General features: G+C 64.6%; 1 protein-coding gene across 1 annotated transcript in view; it reads left to right on the forward strand.

Moving 5' to 3' along the window:
* Nucleotides 1-15,422, forward strand: part of SKI (SKI proto-oncogene) — a 49,147-nt gene extending 33,725 nt beyond the window's left edge. Inside the window, exons 2-7 of the mRNA XM_070403881.1 lie at nucleotides 9,450-9,572; nucleotides 9,701-9,816; nucleotides 10,542-10,804; nucleotides 11,019-11,320; nucleotides 13,286-13,516; nucleotides 13,767-15,422. Of these exons, the coding sequence (XP_070259982.1) occupies nucleotides 9,450-9,572; nucleotides 9,701-9,816; nucleotides 10,542-10,804; nucleotides 11,019-11,320; nucleotides 13,286-13,516; nucleotides 13,767-13,955 (1,224 nt within the window). The 3' untranslated portion in view covers nucleotides 13,956-15,422. The remainder of the gene's footprint in view (nucleotides 1-9,449; nucleotides 9,573-9,700; nucleotides 9,817-10,541; nucleotides 10,805-11,018; nucleotides 11,321-13,285; nucleotides 13,517-13,766) is intronic.
* Nucleotides 15,423-17,880: the final 2,458 nt, after the last annotated feature.

A 17,880-nucleotide genomic window follows, 5' to 3' on the forward strand; every position in this document is an offset into this window, starting at 1 on the left:
AACCTGTGGGCACACTGCGCCCGCGCCCGCAAAGCAGGCCTGGGTTCTAAAGTGACGTGCGGGTGGGGCCCAGCGAGGGGCCCCCTCCCCCTCCTGCCCTGGAGGAGCCACAGGGTCGATGCCTGGGGGCGCCCCTGGGGGGTGTGCACCTGGGTTTTGAAGGCGGGAAGTGTTGGCTCTGGACATGGAAACCTCTGGTCCGAAGAGAAGCCGGACCTCCCAGCGTGGGCAGGGGACCCAGAGGGGCAGTGGACGGTGCCCGGCCAGAGTGGAGCCCGGAGCTGGCCATGCCCCCGCCTGAGCCCCCCTTCTCACCTCTTCTCGGCGAGTCCCTGTGCCGGGTCCCGTCTGCGCTCTGCAGGCCGTGCTGTCTTCTCTGGGGCTCGGCTGGGGGCCCCACGGGGTGTGGCAGGGCAGTGTCCTCGGGACCTGGGTGCTGGGCGAGACCCCGGGTGGCGTTTGGGACTTAATTCCAGGCTTGGAGGTCTTCGTCCCTGGACCCCTCCCCAAACCCACCACCCACCCCAACTGAGTGCGTCTTTTCCTGACACATGCAGCCGCTGGGCCCCCTGCCAGGCGGGGAGCCCCTCTGTCACCGCTGGGACCCCAGCTACCAGCCCCCTCCCCCTCCCTCCTGGGCGCCCCAGCCCTGCGTCTCCTTAGGACTGAGCTGTTATGCATCGTTCATCGCGGGCGTGAGCGGCGCCTTTGTGCTGGGAAGAGGGGTGGGACGGCGAGGCTTTCTCTGGTGGAGGCTTGGCAGGCGGCTGCCAGCACCGGGCCAGCTGCTCCTCCCGCAGGGACGGTGGCGGGGAGATGGCGCCTGGGAAGTGCGTGGCGGGGGACACAGCCCCTGTGTCGGGTCAGGTGTCCGTGGGTGCAAACAGCAGGGCATCCGGCCGCCCACCGGGGCCTCTACCTGCTGGTTCTTACTGAGATGAAACCTTCGACTCCCTCAGGGGCTTTGAGCGAGTTTGGAGGAGTGAGGAGGAGGCAGGAGCCGCCTGGTCACAGGGGCCCCGATTGTGGCAGTCGAATTCGTATTGGACGCATCTGGGGTCCAGTAGCCCCTCGGCCAGCACCTGCCAACGCCCTGTACCAACGTGACCAGACAGTGGGGAGCGGGCGTCTCACACCGGAACCTGCCCCGGCACCGCCCGAGCCCACCTGCCAGCTGGTGGGAGTTCAGCCAAAAGAAGTTTCTTTGTGCCCTTAGCTCTGTGCCCTTAGCTCTGTGCCCTTAGCCGGGTCGGGGCAGAGCTGACAGCCCTGAGGTCCTCGGGGGCCTGCTCACGCCGCACACTGACCTCCGACACACGACACACAGTGTCCTTACACGTGTGCACATGCGACACGCGTGCATGTGCATGGACACACGCGGAGATCTCTGTGTGCCCAAGCGTGGCCGATGTTGCTGTGAGTCAGGGACGTGGCCTTTGTCCTGGGCACAGGGTCAGGGATGGGAGCGGAGGGAGGTGCCCTGTGGGTTTAAGGAAAGCACCCCAGGCAAGGCCTGCAGCCCCTTGGAGGAGCCGGGGATGTGTTAGCCCTGGGTGTGGGCCCTTCAGAGGGTCACGTGGCAACCGCCGTCCACGTGGGGGGCAGCGGCGACACGCTGGGGTGGCAGGGAGGGCGGCGTTGGAGGCCCGTGCACCTCCTGCCGCAGATGGGGGGGGAGGGAACGGGGCCAAGGACAGGGAGGTGTGGGCCCAGCCGCGAGGTGGACACGGGCGACCACTGCGTTTCCGCTGCTTCCACCAGCGTCAGGGAGTGCGCCCGCCCCGCCAGGCCAGGGGGCCCAGGCCGAGGGCATCGTGGGAAGTTCCGCATCAGACGCGGCCTGGCCGGCCCTGCGCCTGGTGGTCCCCGCTGGGCTGTGTAAGGCCGGCCTCCGTCCTGCCTCCCAGGAACCCGACCGCAGTCCTGGTGCTGCGGGTCCCTCGGCAGCTTTTCTGTCTCCATCTGGGCGGGGCCGGTCCCCTCCCCCACGCTGGCCCCCAGCCCCTAACAATGCACTGGATTTTCAAGCCGAGTTGCTGTCCGTGGTGGTGCGGCCCTGTCTCGAAAGCCCTTGTGACAGTCACTCTCCAGCGACTGGAAGGAAAAAGAGGTTCTACACCCCCTCCTCCGCCCTTCCCCCCCCAGTTCTCTGGCTCTAAAAGTGAGGGTCTGTGGGGTTGGGGAGGCCCTGGGTGGGGAGGGAAGGTGGCAGTGAGGGCTCATGGGAAGGCATCCCCGTCGGCTCCGTGGCCGCTTTGCCCCGCCCGCCTCCCAAGGCTGCTGGGGGGTTGGGGGCCCCCAGGCACAGGCACCCCCTCCACATCCAGGGCTCCTTTGTGTTGGGACAGATGGGGGCTGGTGGGTATTCTCCCGTGGAGCCTGGGGAGGGCTGTGCTGCATGGCCAGGCGTGTCGGGGTTCCCTCAGAAAAGGGGGGGCAGCGGGAGGAAGAGGGGCTACTTATGTGTTGTTGTTTTTAAATCAAAGCGACTTTTTAAAATGGCTGTTTCCACGTCACTGTGGGGTTTGGGGCTGTCTTACAAATTTAATCCGCTGCCTCTACCACAATCATCAGAAAATAGGTTAATTTCAGCGAAGCAGAATCTGAAACCTGCCTCCTCACGTGGGAGGCGCTGACGGTGCCGGTAAAAATAGCTCGTAGTTTCCAGACCCGGGAGACTTCCGGAGGGTCTGAGGCGCAGGTCCCGGGCGGGGCGGCGTGGGGCCCGGGCACCGAGTGAGGGCCCGCCTGCCGGGGTGCTTGGTCACAGGGCACCCAGCACCCCGAGAGGACAGTGCTTCCCGGTACTCGCCCCTCCCCCACGGGGTGCTCGGCGGGACCGAGGGCCGTGTGCGCCCAGGTCCTGGGTGACGTCCGCAGCGGGAGGTCCCAGCACAGGGGCGGTGCGATGCGTGGTCCCCACACGGGGATGCCCGCTCGCCTGGCCTCGAGCTCACGGGCGGTCCGCACGCTCACGCACGGACCTCTGCTCGCGGTGGTGGGAAGGGGCGCATGCCCTGGGCAGTGGCTGCTCCAGACCCCAAAGTGCCTCACGCCTCACAGCCCCGCCCCGTGGCTGGTGGGGACTCGAGGCCCCGCAGGTCCCTGGCGGACCAGGCTCCTCACCTCCCCAGATCACGGTCTCCCTGCCCTGGAGTCCCTCCTCCCTCCGCTCCCCGTCTTTATTTCATTTTCCACTGCGTTTGCACAATTGCCTCGAGAACTGTTTCTTTCTGGAACGTTCTTTCCCCCAGTCTCCTGGGGCTGGGAGAAGCCATGCGGCCAGGCCGCTGCGAGGGGACCCTGGTGGTACGGCACTGGGGGTGGGGCACTGTGGGGAGGGGCAGGCATAGAAGCCCATCCAGTGACCTGAGGGGGGACGGGTCTCGTGGAGGCCCCGGACGTCCCCCTGGCCCGTGGCTGTGTGTGACGGTGGCCATCTGTCCACCTGGGGGTTGGTGCCAGGTGAGAGCCGGCGGGGCTGGCTGTTCTCCAGAGCCCCCGCCTATGCGTGCCCCCCGCCTCCCCCCCACGGGACCTTGCCCAGGGCCCACCGAGGTGCCCGTGCCTCGCCTGGCAGGACGCAGCCTCCCATCTCCTTGGGAGTCCCGGTGGTCCTGCACTGCGCCCACGCTGCCACCACTCAGGCCGGGGCGGGGCCACATGTCCCGAGGGCCCGGGGTCGCCCCGATAGGGCCTGACCTCCCTGCCCACGGCTCGGCCTCCTGCCCCTGGTGGCTCCGGGTGAGCCTGACCTTTGGTGCAGCCACGTGTGCCTCGGGGCTGGCGTGTCGAGGCTCGGACGTGCCTGGCACTGGGGCCGCAGCCACAGGCTATTTGCTCCCGGCAACTGCCCTGGCCTCTGCTGGGCGACACTGAGTCGGAAACCACTGACCTCAGCGGTTTGGTTTTCAACCAACAACTTATTTCACGTTTTAAAGTAGATTTTTTTCATAACAGCTTTATTGAGACAATTTACATCAAACCCACCCTTTCTGAGAGCGCAGGCCAGTGGTTCCGTCTCAGCAGCCGTCACCTCACCTGATTTGAGGGCATTTTCTTCATCGAAAAGCCCGGTACCCGGAGCTCTCCCGCCCCAGCACCCAGCGCCCACTTCCTGTTCAGGGCCCTGCCCGTGGATGGAGCCACACACCGTGGCCCCGTGCCAGCTTCTCACTGAGCCCCGTGCTCAGGGCTCCTCCCGTGTCCGCGCCTCCCTCCTGACGTGGGCCCTCACGCGTGCGGACGGGCCGCCCCCGCCGGACTCGGGGCGGTTCCCACGTTCGGTCCCTGTGAGCTCGCGCTGTGCCAGGAGTGGAGTTACCGGGTCCCGGGGGGCTCCTGTGTTCCACTTGGGGACCCGGACACGGTCCCTTCCTCTGGCGCGTGGGGGCGTCTGGCTCCCCCGTCCTGCAGGTCAGCTTGTGCGTGATTGCAGCTCCACGTGGGCTGGTCAGAGACGCTCCCTCCCGGTCCCAGCGCTCAGTTCCCGGCGTGGTTACCACGGAGCGGGGGTCGCGGGCCACGCGGCCACCATGTTCCCGCAGGGCTGCTCCGTGCTGCGTCCGTGGCCGGGCACAGGCTTCCAAAGGCCGGTCCTCCGGCGCTGGCTGTTTCCCCAGGGCGGGGGTGGGGCCCTGCTTCTGGGAGGGGGGCCTGGCTGTGGTTTGATACTCGTTTCCCTGGTGACCAGCGATGCTGCGTGTCGCTCCATGTGCTTGTTGGCCACGCGTGTCTTTTTTTTTTTTTTTTTTTACAGAGAGGAAGGGAGAGGGATAGAGAGTTAGAAACATCGATGAGAGAGAAACATTGATCAGCTGCCTCCTGCACACCCCCTACTGGGGACGTGCCTGCAACTAAGATACATGCCCTTGACCGGAATCAAACCCGGGACCCTTCAGTCCGCAGGCCGAGGCTCTATCCACTGAGCCACACTGGTCAGGGCGCGTGTGTCTTGTTTGAAGAAATGTCTGTTTGTCCTTTACCCGTTTTTGGTTGTGTGTGTGTGTGTGTGTGTGTGTGTGTCTGTGTGTGTCTCTGAGTGTTTGTCACTGTGTGTGTGTGTGTGTCTGTGTCTGTGTGTGTGTCTCTGTGTGTGTGTGTGTCTGTGTGTGTGTCTGTGTGTGTCTCTGTGTGTGTGTGTCTCTGTGTGTGTGTGTCTGTGTGTGTGTCTCTCTCTGTGTGTGTGTGTCTGCGTGTGTGTCTGTGTCTCTGTGTGTGTGTCTGCGTGTGTGTGTCTGTGTCTGTGTGTCTGAGTGTGTGTCACTGTGTGTCTGTGTGTGTATCTCTGTGTGTGTGTCACTGTCTGTGTGTGTCTGTGTGTGTGTGTCTCTGTGTGTGTGTGTCTGTGTGTGTGTCTCTCTCTGTGTGTGTGTTTGCGTGTGTGTGTCTGCGTGTTGTGGCAGAGTTGCTTTCAGTGTGTGTGTCTGCGTGTGTGTGTCTGCGTGTTGTGGCAGAGTTGCTTTCAGTGTGTGTGTCTGCGTGTGTGTGTGTCTGCGTGTGTGTCTGCGTGTGTGTGTCTGCGTGTGTGTGTGTGTGTCTGCGTGTGTGTGTCTGCGTGTGTGTGTCTGCGTGTGTGTGTGTGTGTCTGCGTGTTGTGGCAGAGTTGCTTTCAGTGTGTGTGTCTGCGTGTGTGTGGCAGAGTTGCTTTCAGTGTGTGTGTCTGCGTGTGTGTGTCTGTGTGTGTCTGCGTGTGTGTGTCTGCGTGTTGTGGCAGAGTTGCTTTCAGTGTGTGTTCTGGGCGGACCCCTTGCTGGAGTGCCTGATCTGCAGGTCCTTTCTCTCCTTCCTCAGGTGGCTTGTCTTTCACCTTCTGGATGGTGTGCTTTGCACTGTAGAGGTTCTGCCTTTAGCCCTGGCCGGTTTGGCTCCGTGGATGGAGCGCCGGCCTGCAGGAGGGGGTGATGGAGAAGGTGGTGGAACAGGACCAGTGGGGTGATGGAGGGTGCAGGCAGGGGTGCTCCACAGGGTAGCACGTGCATGTGGGGGGTACACCCAGCTCTGTGTGAGCTTCCCAGGCAGGCATGTGCCTTCACCCTTGAAGTTGGGGGGCCCTCTCTCTCTGGGGGGGTCCCAGCCAGTCTTCTTCCAGCACCGACACCTCCGCCCTGTGCGGCCCGTCAGCTGGACTCGTGGTGAAAAGCAGGTAGCTGACCAGAGCGCGCGGGACATGCCTGCTCGCAGGTGTGCGTGGAGGTGGCCGGGCCGTACGGCACCGGGCTTCCTCCGGGCCAGCTCGCTCGACTTCCCGGCGCTGAAGCAGACCTGGCAGGTGCTGGTGCGCGGGTTGTTTTGGCCCCGGGGGCGTGACCCTCTCTGCTGAAGGCACTCCAACACCCATGTCTGGCAGTTTACAGGGGCCGTCGGCACTGAGTGGGCAGTGAGAGGGAAAGCTGTGGTCTGGGACCCTTTGTTTGGGTTTTAATTAGTAATTAGGCATTAATTAGATGTGCAGGTGTCCGGAGAGCCAGGGAGTGACTGTCCGTGCCTGGTGTCTGACCCGGCCTATGAGAGGCCTGGCCGCAGGCTCGTAGGCTGCAGGGCGTGCGGACAGGGTCAGCCTGCCAGGGTCCCTCGGAGCCGGGGCAGCCCTGCGCCCCCTTGGAGCCGTGTGTGGCTCTCGGTGCCGTCTGGGTTGTGGTGAGTTCGCCACCGCCTCTCGGGTTGGCACGCTCCTGGGCTTCACGTCGGGGGCATCGGGGTTTTTGTCCCATCTGGTCCCCCCACCCTAGAGCCGTGGTGGGCAAACTGCGGCTCACAAGCCACATGCGGCTCTTGTCCCCTTGAGTGTGGCTCTTCCACAAAATACCACGTGTGAGCACGCATGTACAGTGCAATTGAAACTTCGCGGCCCATGTGCAGAAGTCGGTATTTTGTGGAAGAGCCACACTCAAGGGGCCAAAGAGCCGCATGTGGCTCATGAGCCGCAGTTTGCTGACCACGGCCCTGAGGACCTGGAGGACTCTGCTCCTCCTCCACCTGCTGCTGTCCCTGGAGCTGAGCACATTCAGCCCAGACCGTCTGCTCCTCGGACAGGAGGGTCCTCGAGGGGCGGCCCCTCTCCCCTCCTGGCCTCGCCCAGTGCCTGCAGCCTGGGGCCAGGATGGGTGTGAGCACTGTGGCCTGGCTGCCGCCCAGATGGCCTGCCCTCCTGCCCTCCGGTCCGTGCTCAGTCTCACACCAGGGTCTCAGCTGGACAGTGGTGTCACTTCCTCTGCGGGATTCCTCACCCTGCACAGCCCTTCCTGCAGCTGGGTCAGCCCCCAGGGGCCAGGCCCGTCCCCTCCCGGCCGGAGCGGGCAGAGTCCCTGTCCTGCCGCCAGGGCTGACCCTGGGGCGGGGCACTCAGGGTCCAGGTGTTGTGCCTTCTGCAGGGATGCGCTCAGTGGGACCAGCTCTGTATTGGCCTTCTGCCCCGCCGGGTCCCCCAGCCCCAGCACCCGGTGGGGGAGGCCCTGGGCGTCCCTGGGTGGGGGGTCTGCGTGCACACTGCCTTGACCAGGAAGTGCTGGGGCCGGGCCGTGGCGGGGCTGATGGGCTTGCAGGTGGGTGTGGCCGCCGCCCCAGGCTGTCTGACACCCTCTCTCACACACCCCCCCCCCCCCCCCCCCCCCCGTCTCCCTCCCTGAGGTTTCTCGGAATTGGCGCCTGTGGCTTTCTCTTGGTGAGAACCCGGCTTGTTTCCTCCTATCCGCTCAGACAGGAAGCCCCACCCTTGCCCTGTAACCCGCCCCTCACGTCTGTGCTCAGGTGGCGGCTCCCGCCGGTGCGGGCAGAGGTCGGCCACTGGCACCCTCATGGGGCGTCTCCCCGAAAAGGCCACCCCCTGCGGGTCTTTCCCGAGGGCCGTCTCCATCAGGGCCGTCTCCATCAGGCCGCTGCTCTGTGCCGCCTGGACCGCCCTCCTGGCCCCAGGTGTTTGGGGTCATCGTCCTGTTAACGTAAAAACCACTGAAACCTGTAAAGAATTGTGCGTTTATTTGAGCCAAACTGACGACATAGGCCGGGAAGCAGAACCTCAATGATTGAGATAATGCTCCGGAGAATGGCCGGGTTGCATCTGTATTTATACATTGTGATCAAAGGAGGGACGGAGGTGGGTTACATGAAATCCACTGGTAATAGATGAAGGAGGAGGGATAAGCAAAGCAGGGAAACCCCTGGGATTGAATAAAAAGTAAAATGATGGACACATGCTTAGGGGGGTGCAGGATCAATTAACATGATAATGAAGGAGTTTGTGGTCTCTGTCCTGGCGCCCAGCACATCTGGTTGTGCCCCAGGGGCTCCAGAAAAAGGGAAGTTACAAGTGACCCAGACATGTCAAGGGTGTGTTATCATAGATGCAAAAAGACAGACAGGCTCAGCGAAGGTACAGGTTGACCTTGTCAGTGAAGATACCGGCCTAGGACGTAACTGCCCGCCATCACTGCTTTAGTTAAAGTTTAATGTCAGACCATCCTTTGTGGTCACTTAGGTCTGAGTTTGCAAGACCGCCATGCAGGCCTCCCCTGAGCCTGTCAGGTCAGCATGTGGCCCCTTTTGTCCACAGTCCTCCCGGGGCTGGAGGGCTGCCTGCTTCCCGGAGTGGAATTTGGGGGTGAGGCTCCCTGAGCGGAGAGGGGCTGCAGGACCAGTGGCTGCCCCTCGGCGGGGTGCAGGCGCCGCTCACGCGCTGCGCACTCGCTCTGTGGGCCTGGACCGGACCTTCCCCTGGAGCCCTCGGTCCATGTCCCTGCCTCGGGTCGGGCCGGTCCAGGTCTCCTGTTTCCTGGTGACAGCCGTGGTGAGCAGCACTGTGACTGACCGCCTCCCCCCACCCCCAGGGAGCCCCCACCCCTAGGGCCAGTTCTGTGGCACAACACCGTCTCCCAGCGCTCCCGGCGGGGTGGGGGCGGGGGGCGGTGACGGGCCTCGTCCCCCAGCCCCTGGCCCTCAGTGGGTGTGTGTGGCCCGTGGTGTGGATGCAGGCACAGCCGCTCTGGGTGCCCCCGAGTCTCCTGGACACGCCCAGGCCCCTTGTACCTTGGGAGTCGAGACCCTGCGTTCCCCAGGAGCCCACCTGGGCCCCCAGTGCCAGGAAGCTGAGCTCACCTGGTGTGAGCGGTGCCTCTGTTCTGAGATGTTTTCTTAGAGAGCTCATTGCTGCAGGCTGCTCACCCCACCCCACCGTACACCCAGGGGAGCTTTGGCTGCTGACAGGCACACGGCCTGGGAATCTGCCCCTGGGGGCTTCCCGGACAGGCCACTGGGCCGGGGAGCGGGGCTGGTCAGCGCAGCCTTTGGAAGGCCCTCGGCTGCTGCTGGCTGTTGGGCACCGCGGGGCGATGGTGAGGGCTGTCCCGCCGAGGGCCCCACACAGCGCATCAGTGGAGTCTGCTGGTTGCGGGGGGCCTACCCAGGGCGTGGGCGTCCCCAAGTGCCAACGGGAACATTTGTGTCGCTCACAGGTCTCCTCTGAGCCCCCCGTCTCCATCAGAAAAACAGACGATGCTCCCTCCCAGCACCCCACGTCTTCTGAGAAGGACAAGCAGTCCACCTGGCTGCGGACCCTGGCCAGCTCCTCCAGCAAGGTCTGCACGGGGCTGGGCGGGTGAGGGGCGGGGCGGTGCATGATGGGTGGGGCGGGGCCTGTGGGGCGGGGCCCCCAGTGCAATGCACTGGCCTCTGATACCGGTGCCCCCCCCCCCGCCCCCCGCAGAGCCTGGGCTGTGCGCACCCTCGCCAGCGCCTCTCCGCCTTCCGACCCTGGTCCCCTGCCGTCTCTGCCAGTGACAAGGAACTCTCCCCCCACCTCCCAGCCCTGATTCGAGACAGGTAAGGGGCCGGCTGCTCAGCGGCCAGCGGTCCCCGCAGGCCTGGGCACCGCTGGACTCTGCAGCCTCTGAGTCAGTGGTCAGCTCCCTACTGAGCTGCCCGCCAGGGACGACCTCAGGCAGCTGCCGGTGAGGCAGGGCGCTCCCACCTGCGTGCGTGGCCTGTGCTGGCCTGTGCGGGCCTGTCACACGCTCCCGAGCCTCCGTGGGCTGGGGCAGTGGGGCCTGCCTTCGGCTTTTTTGTTGTTATTTGCTCACCCAAGGGTATTTTTCCCATTGATCTTTAGAGAGTGAAAGGGAGTGGGCGGGGGACATCCATGTGAGAGACACACCGATTGTTTGTCTCCTTCCTGCACGTGCCCCGGGTCTGGGGATCAAACCTGTGACCCTTTGGTCCACAGGCTGACACCCTAACCACTGAGCGAACCAGCCAGGGCCCGCCTCTCGTTTGAGTGACCCTGGGCATCTGTGCCTGGCGTGTGGTGGTTGTGGGCTTCCTGATGCCCAGGCCCGGCTGTCCAGCCATTGCCAGTTGGCCGTTGTGATGGGCGTGAGGTTGAGCTGGTCTGGAACTTCCTGTGGAGTCAGGGTTGGCTGCAGCCGTGGCAGCCAGTGTTGGTTTCAGCCCCCGGGGCCCTGCTGGCGTCTCCCTCACACCTTCCGTGCTGGGCACTCGCCTGCTGGCCGGCGCTGACAGCCCCCCACCACGTGCCTCTGCCCCTGCAGCTTTTACTCCTACAAGAGCTTCGAGACTGGTGTGGCCCCAAACGTGGCCCTGGCCCCGCCGGCCCAGCAGAAGGTGGTGAGCAGCCCGCCATGTGCCACCATCGTCTCCCGGGCCCCCGAGCCCCTCACCACCTGCATCCAGCCGCGGAAGCGGAAATTGGCCGTGGACACGCCTGGGCCCACAGAGACGCAGGCGCCCACAGTCACCCCGGAGGATGACAAGGACTCAGAGGCAGAGGTGGAGGTGGAGAGCAGAGAGGAATGTACGTGTGAGCCCGCCTGCTGCCCCAGCAGCCAGCCCTCCTCCCCGGCGGCCAGCCCTTCTCCCCGGCGGCCAGCCCCTTGCCCCGGCGGCCAGCCCCTCTCCCCGGCGGCCAGCCCCTCGCCCCGGCGGCCAGTCCTTCTCCCCGGCGGCCAGCCCTTCCGGGAGGGGGTGGCACGAGCTCCCCCGTAACTGGCACCTGTTTGTTTCCACAGTCACCTCCTCCCTGTCCTCGCTCTCCTCTCCGTCCTTTACCTCGTCCAGCTCTGCCAAGGACCTGAGTTCCCCAGGGGTGCATGCCCCACCCGCCCCGCCCACAGCCCCGGACACCTCGGCCCCCACCGACACCCCGAGTGGGGGGCTGGAGGCGGAGCTGGAGCACCTGCGTCAAGCCCTGGAGGGCGGCCTGGACACCAAGGAGGCCAAAGAGAAGTTCCTGCATGAGGTGGTGAAGATGCGCGTGAAGCAGGAGGAGAAGCTGAGCGCCGCCCTGCAGGCCAAGCGCAGCCTCCACCAGGTGACACGCAGGGCCACGCCGTGTCTGCAGGCAGGGGCTTTGAGGGGCCTTTCCTCAGCCTTGTGTTCTAGAAGGAGGGGCCGCCAGCCCCCAGCAGCAGGTGTGCAGGCCCACACGGTGTCCGCGTGGCCAGGCACAGGCGATGCCCCCCACACGGCTCTTCCGCACCCACATTGCCACTTGCCCCCACACGGCTCTCCCTCCCCACCTGGCTCCCCCCCCAAGTCTCTCTCCCCCACTCGGCTCCCCCCTCCCACACATGGCCCCCCCCCCACACACACATGGCTCCCCCCTCCCCACACACACACACACTGCCTCTTCCTCCCTCCCCAGGTCTAGACAGCCCCACGGAAGTGACTTTCTTGTGACAAGGGGGCTGGAGGCTTGAAGCCGTCTGGGCCCCAGCGGCACCCTCGTCCCCCGAGCAGGGCAGACAGGGCAGGACCCTGTGGGTCCTGGAGCTCAGCCAGTCTCCCCACTGCTGTCCCAGGCTTGCTTGCTGCTTCTCTGAGGAGTGGGGGAGGCTGAGTGAGTTCCCAGCGCCTGGGGCGGGCGGGCGGGCGGGGCCTTCACACCAGCTTTGGTGAATTCACACCTCTGCTGGCGTCTGGCGGCTCGGGACAGCTTCACACGTGGGCTGCTAGCACAACACAACCCTGCGGTCTGGTCTCGAGAGCCCCAGGATATCGGGCGCCCCCTCTAAGCGTATTTCAGGCACCAGGCTCTGTGCTCCGCTGCCCTCCCCTCCCTGGCGCTGCCCTCCGGCCTGGGGCCTGGCTCTGGTTGAGGTGTGACTCCCACATGCATATTCATGAGAGTGTTTGCAGGGTGCGTCACAGATAACCAGCTGGAGCAGCGGGGGAGGGGCTGCCTCCCTCTGGCTCGGTGCCGCCTGCCACTGGCGCTGAGGGAGCCCTGGCTGCAAAGAAGCCCCAGGGGCTGGGCACCGTGGGCACGGAGGGAGCTCGGGAGAAGGCGGCCCAGGCTCCGCAGCAGCCTCCTGGCCAGACCCCAGGCCCAGAGTGGGTGCTGGTGCGAGCGGAGCCCTGGCACGCAGGGGTGAGAACCCCGAGGCCGTGGGACCTTGCGGGTACCCCTCAACGTGCAGGGAGACAGGAGGGTGTGGAGGCAGAGGGGAGCCCAGTGGTGGCACTTCCTGGGTCACAGGTGCCGTGGAGCGGCCAGAGTGCGGGGAGGGCAGGCGTGTGTGTGTCTGTGTACGTCTGTGTCTGTGTGCATGTCTGTATGCACCTGTGTGTCTGTACATGTGCGCATGTCTGTGCATGTGTCTGTCTATGCGTGTGTACATGTGTGTCTATGCACATCTGTGTCTGTGTGTGTCTGTATGCATGTGTCTGTCTATGCGTGCCTGTACATGCATGCATGTGCACATCTGTGTGTGCGTGTCTGTGTGTCTGTATGCATGTGTCTATGCGTGCCTGTACATGCATGCATGTGCACATCTGTGTGTGCGTGTCTGTGTGTCTGTATGCATGTGTCTATGCGTGCCTGTACATGCATGCATGTGCACATCTGTGTGTGCGTGTCTGTGTGTCTGTATGCATGTGTCTATGCGTGTCTGTACATGCATGCATGTGCACATCTGTGTGTGTGCGTGTCTGTGTGTGTCTGTATGCATGTGTCTATGCGTGCCTGTACATGCATGCATGTGCACATCTGTGTGTGTGTGTGCGTGTCTGTGTGTGTCTGTATGCATGTGTCTATGCGTGCCTGTACATGCATGCATGTGCACATCTGTGTGTGTGTGTGCGTGTCTGTGTGTGTCTGTATGCATGTGTCTATGCGTGCCTGTACATGCATGCATGTGCACATCTGTGTGTGTGCGCGTGTCTGTGTGTGTGTATCTGCCTGGCTTGCCCGCCAGCCCTGTTCCTGTGGGAGTGGGTGGGGGCAGAGCTGGGAGCCCAGGGGGGTCGGGCAGGCGGTGACCGAGCTGCCGCACAGGAGCTGGAGTTCCTGCGCGTGGCCAAGAAGGAGAAGCTGCGGGAAGCCACGGAGGCGAAGCGCAACCTGCGGAAGGAGATCGAGCGCCTCCGCGCCGAGAACGAGAAGAAGATGAAAGAGGCCAACGAGGCGCGGCTGCGCCTGAAGCGGGAGCTGGAGCAGGCGCGGCAGGTCCGGGTGTGCGACAAGGGCTGCGAGGCCGGCCGCCTGCGCGCCAAGTACTCCGCCCAGGTGCGCGGGAGGGCGGGTCCGGCCGGGAGGGCGGGGGGATCCCGCGGGCCCTCTGCGGGCAGCGGGCTGGGTGGCCTCTCCGCCGGCCTCGCTGAGGCCCCAGGCAGCTGCTGCCCCGAGTCCCCTCCTTGGGCTCCGCGTGCCCCGCGTGCCCCGCGGGCGGCCGGCGTGGGTCCGGACTGGCACCCTGGCGGCCCTCCCGGCGCCGGTGACGGCGGGCGTGGGGGCGCTGACATGGGTTTCCTTGCAGATCGAGGACCTGCAGGTGAAGCTGCAGCACGCCGAGGCCGACCGCGAGCAGCTGCGCGCAGACCTGCTGCGGGAGCGCGAGGCCCGCGAGCACCTGGAGAAGGTGGTGAAGGAGCTGCAGGAGCAGCTGTGGCCGCGGCCCCGCCCCGAGGCCGCAGGCAGCGAGAGCGCCACGGAGCTGGAGCCCTAGTGGACCCCCTGCGTCCTGTCCCGGTTTGGACCCTGCGGGGAAGGGCGGGCAGTCGCCACGCCGCGGGGCTCTGCGTGGGTGTCTGCGTGGGCGGGCCGCCCGCCCTCCTCCCGGCCCAGATAGCACAACGTCTTACTGTGCCTACACCAAGCGAGTGTTTGGAACCACATTCTTTTGGAATCCACAGCAAATTTTCTACTGGCCAAGTTCAGGCGCAAGCTGGGCCCCACCGCAGCCGGCCGGCCGCTCGGCCGCGGGCCTCCGCTTGCCTGGGACATCCTAACATTACACTTTTGTTATAAGCTATTTAAAACCAATAAGGAGACTTGATATTCAGAAAAAAATTCAACACGTTTTTTAATGACTAACTTTTAAAAGCCCCACCACCACATGACGCCATCGAGGACCCTAAGGGAGCCGGGGCGGCGCCCGGCGAAGCCATCACAGCTCCTCGGCCCGCGGCTGCACGAGGACAGGCAGGGTTTTTCTCCAGAGTCTATTTTTTCAGCGACAAGGACCCAGGTCTCCTGTGCTGCCGCGGGGAGCGGGGAGCGCCCGCGCCGGAGCTGACACTGCCGCCTTAGCCGGCCCGCCCTCGCCCTGGGCAGGGGCAGGGGCGCCCGCCGCCTGCCGGAGGGGACAGGACCGTCCGTGCCGCCTGACCGCAGCGACCTGCTCCGCTGGGCAGATGGCGCTCCTCCAGCTGAGGCCGCAGCATCGGAACAAAACAGCATTATTTCACCCTCCTCTTCTCTTCGTTTGTTTGTTCATTTAAACGTACACTTAGAACTGCACTTTGTCGGAAACCTCCCCCGTTTTTATCCCCCAGTTGACTGAGGTTCTTACTTTTCGGACATTGAACCCGCTCCAGCGCAGGTCCCGGCCTCGTCTCGAGCGTGAGAAGCCCCTCTGGTGCTCGGTTGAACAAGGGAATCACACGGAAACGGAATGCAGAAACTGAACTTCGGGGGTAGTTCTGTGCCTTCCAGCATCTTGTACAGCGAATCCCGACTCGTCTTTCTACCCCCAGATATCCGTCTTCAGTAGCGATCGAATCTGCCACTATAAGAATAAGTTCCTTGCATTTATTCCAGATAATCTCGTTTACTCTCCGCTGTTGTTTATGCAAATCGTATAAGGTTTCCTACGCCCAAGCTTGAAAGTGATTTCCCGGGAGACAGGCGCTGCCCACCCGGAGATGACGGTATTCGCGGACGAGGGAGATCTTACCGGATTCTTCGCCGTCTCCGCCCTGACGCCACGGCAGCTGCGCCGTCGGGGCGGGGACGTGGGTGCGACATCCCCTGCGGGTCGCCCTGGGTTTACTGGGGGCCTGGGTGCCGCCGGGCCCCCTTCTGAAGTGCAATGCAAAAGGGACACCGTGATCGCAGCGAGCGTCTGGGTTTTGTTTTTTCTTTTCGCTTTGTTGTTCTTTTGCAGTTATTAAACCTGTATGCATGGAATTAACCTCTGCCACACGTACACCCTCGATGGGCATTATTACCGTGTCGTGTAAAGGGTCAGGCAACTCTCAGAACGCGTGTCAGCCTTGTTTTTCTAGTCGTGTTTTTTTCAGCCCCTTTTCAAAGGAAGCTAAACGGTGTAGCTGGAGCTTCGTGCGTGTGGGTGCGCTTCTGTGGGGCCGGGCAGGCTCCGGAGGGAGACGCGGCCTCCACGTTGGACACGAGGGAGCCACCTGTCCGTCCCCTGGCACTGTCCCCTCCAGTCACCCCCGCCTCTGCCAGCTGTGTCCCCAAACGTCATGGGGAAGAGGTAGACACGCAGTGGCTTCTTGTCCCCAGGAGCCGGGGGGATGGGGCCCTGGGCAGGCCCTGTCCCACCCAGGCCTGGGGGGGAGCGATGGGGCGGGAGGCACACGGCGGCTCCCCTTCACCAGCAGCTCAGCCTTCCTGGGCAGCTCCCTGGGCGAGGCTGGGGCAGGGGTGCCCGGCAGCTCCACCCTGGGGTGCAGCTCGCCCAGGCCCAGCCCCCTCCCTGGTGCAGCTGCGGCCCTGCCCTTCCCCAGGGAGCGGGGTGTCCTGTGGGCAGGTGACCAGGTGTGACACCGTCCGACTGTGGAGCCAAGTCGCTCACCTTCCTCTGCCCGGAGAGGCTTCCCGAAGGGAAACACAACAGCAATAACAATCCACGGGCAGCTAACCCTTCCCGCCTCCGCCTCGCCCGCTGGCCGGCCGGGCGACGCCCGTAGACTCCGTTATACCCTCACCACCCGTGTCCGCAGGGGTCCAGAAGCCCCTCTCCTACCCGGGAGCCGTCCTGTTTCCTGGGCCGTTGTCACAGGACCTGCTCCTCTGCGGGACGGGGACGCCCTGCCCAGCTCTCCGCACGGCCCCTGCCCCTGGCGCCGAGCTGGGCTGCGGCCCCTGCCCGTGGGTCCCGAGGAAGCTTGTCCGTCCGACAGTCAGGAGTCACAACGACCTTTTCTTCAATTAAGGAAAAACGCAGCTCTGCCTGTGTCCCCGCCAGGAGCACCCACCATGCCCCATCCTCTCCTTTGCTGCTGCTAACGACAATACGACTTACTCTACGATTCGAAAGCTATTTTTATGTAATTAATGTATGCGCTCTTGTTTATAAATGCCTGATTTAAAGAGAAAGAAAGCTTGGCATATTTATCGCCTTCACTCTGTGCCCGCTCGCCCTTCCGCGCCCCTCCCCCGACGTGACCTTGTACAATAAAGGACTTTGAGAGGACACGCGGCCGCCATGCTCGCCCGCCGGAGCCCAGGGAGGGGAAGGGGCGGCTGCCAGGTCCACCCACCCCCACCCCCACCCCGGTCACGATGAGCTGCGCCTCCTGGTGCCGGGACATCCGCTCGAGGCCCTGCCCAGCCTCCATGGGGCCTGTGAGGCCTCGTCCCCCCCAGAGCATGTCTTTCACGGGGCGGGGAACGGTGTCAGAGCCCTGGACCCCAAAGTGTGGCCCTGGGGGAGGAGCAGGGCCCTCTCCATGCCGCCTCGCTTCCCGGAGGTGGCTCCGCAGACCCCGCTGTGCTGGGCCTCCCGCCCGGCCCCGGCCCCTCACTGGTCCTCCAGGCGGCGGGGAGCGCAGGTGCAGCCAGCACAGGCCCTGTCTCCTGCAACCTGGGAAGCCCCCCGCCTGGGCCCAGAAGTGCTGGTGCACACAGATACCCCCTGGTCCCCAGGAGCAGGTGGCCGGCCCAGTGTCCTGAGAAGGCCACGCCCTCCCAGGGCTGGCCAGGCCGGGTTGAGGGGGAACAGGGGGTCCAGGAGAGAGCTCCACACCCCAGGCCACTGTTGCTATAGCCCCTGCCAAGGCCAGAACCTGGGCCCCAGCAGCTGCCCCTGTGGGTGATGCCTGGGGTCGGAGGCAGGCCGGGTGCCCCCTTCCTACTGTGCCTGGACCGGGAGCCCTGCCTGGGGTCCTGGGCCCCAAGGTGTGGGTGGCAGATCCACCTCAGTGGGGCACCCCAGGGGTCACCTGGGCCTGGACCCCACCCACCAGAGGGAGGAGAGGGAGTGAGGGCACTGTCCGCCAGGGGGGCTGCCCTCCCGCCATCTTCTGAGGTCCCGAGTGACAGCTGTCCATTGTGGCCCATCGGGGTCCCGGGCCCCTGCAGCCGTGGGTGAGCCCAGGGGAGGGCAGCACAGCCACGTGACCTGTGGGCTCATCTGACCAGCTGCCATCACTGGGCTCCGGTGCCGCCACTGGCGTCCGTCCACCCAGGGCCTGCCCTGCGGGTGCCCGGAGCTCCTCTGAGGCCCGTCCTGGGCTCTGCCTCCGAGGGTCTTGCCTTGCCCTTCCCCAAGCACCTGACCCTCCTGGCCCCCCACCCCTCCTGGCCCCCCATGTCCAGATGCCACTCGAGGTCCGCCCTCCAGAGAATCGAGGGGTCGGGCCCCGGGGCAGGGGGGCGGAGGTGGGGAGGGGAGGCTGGACAGG

The sequence above is a fragment of the Myotis yumanensis genome, unplaced genomic scaffold (assembly GCF_028538775.1).
Source record: "Myotis yumanensis isolate MYYU_CA2020_CCGP unplaced genomic scaffold, mMyoYum1.0.hap1 SCAF_2, whole genome shotgun sequence".
In the NCBI taxonomy this organism is placed as follows: domain Eukaryota; kingdom Metazoa; phylum Chordata; class Mammalia; order Chiroptera; family Vespertilionidae; genus Myotis; species Myotis yumanensis.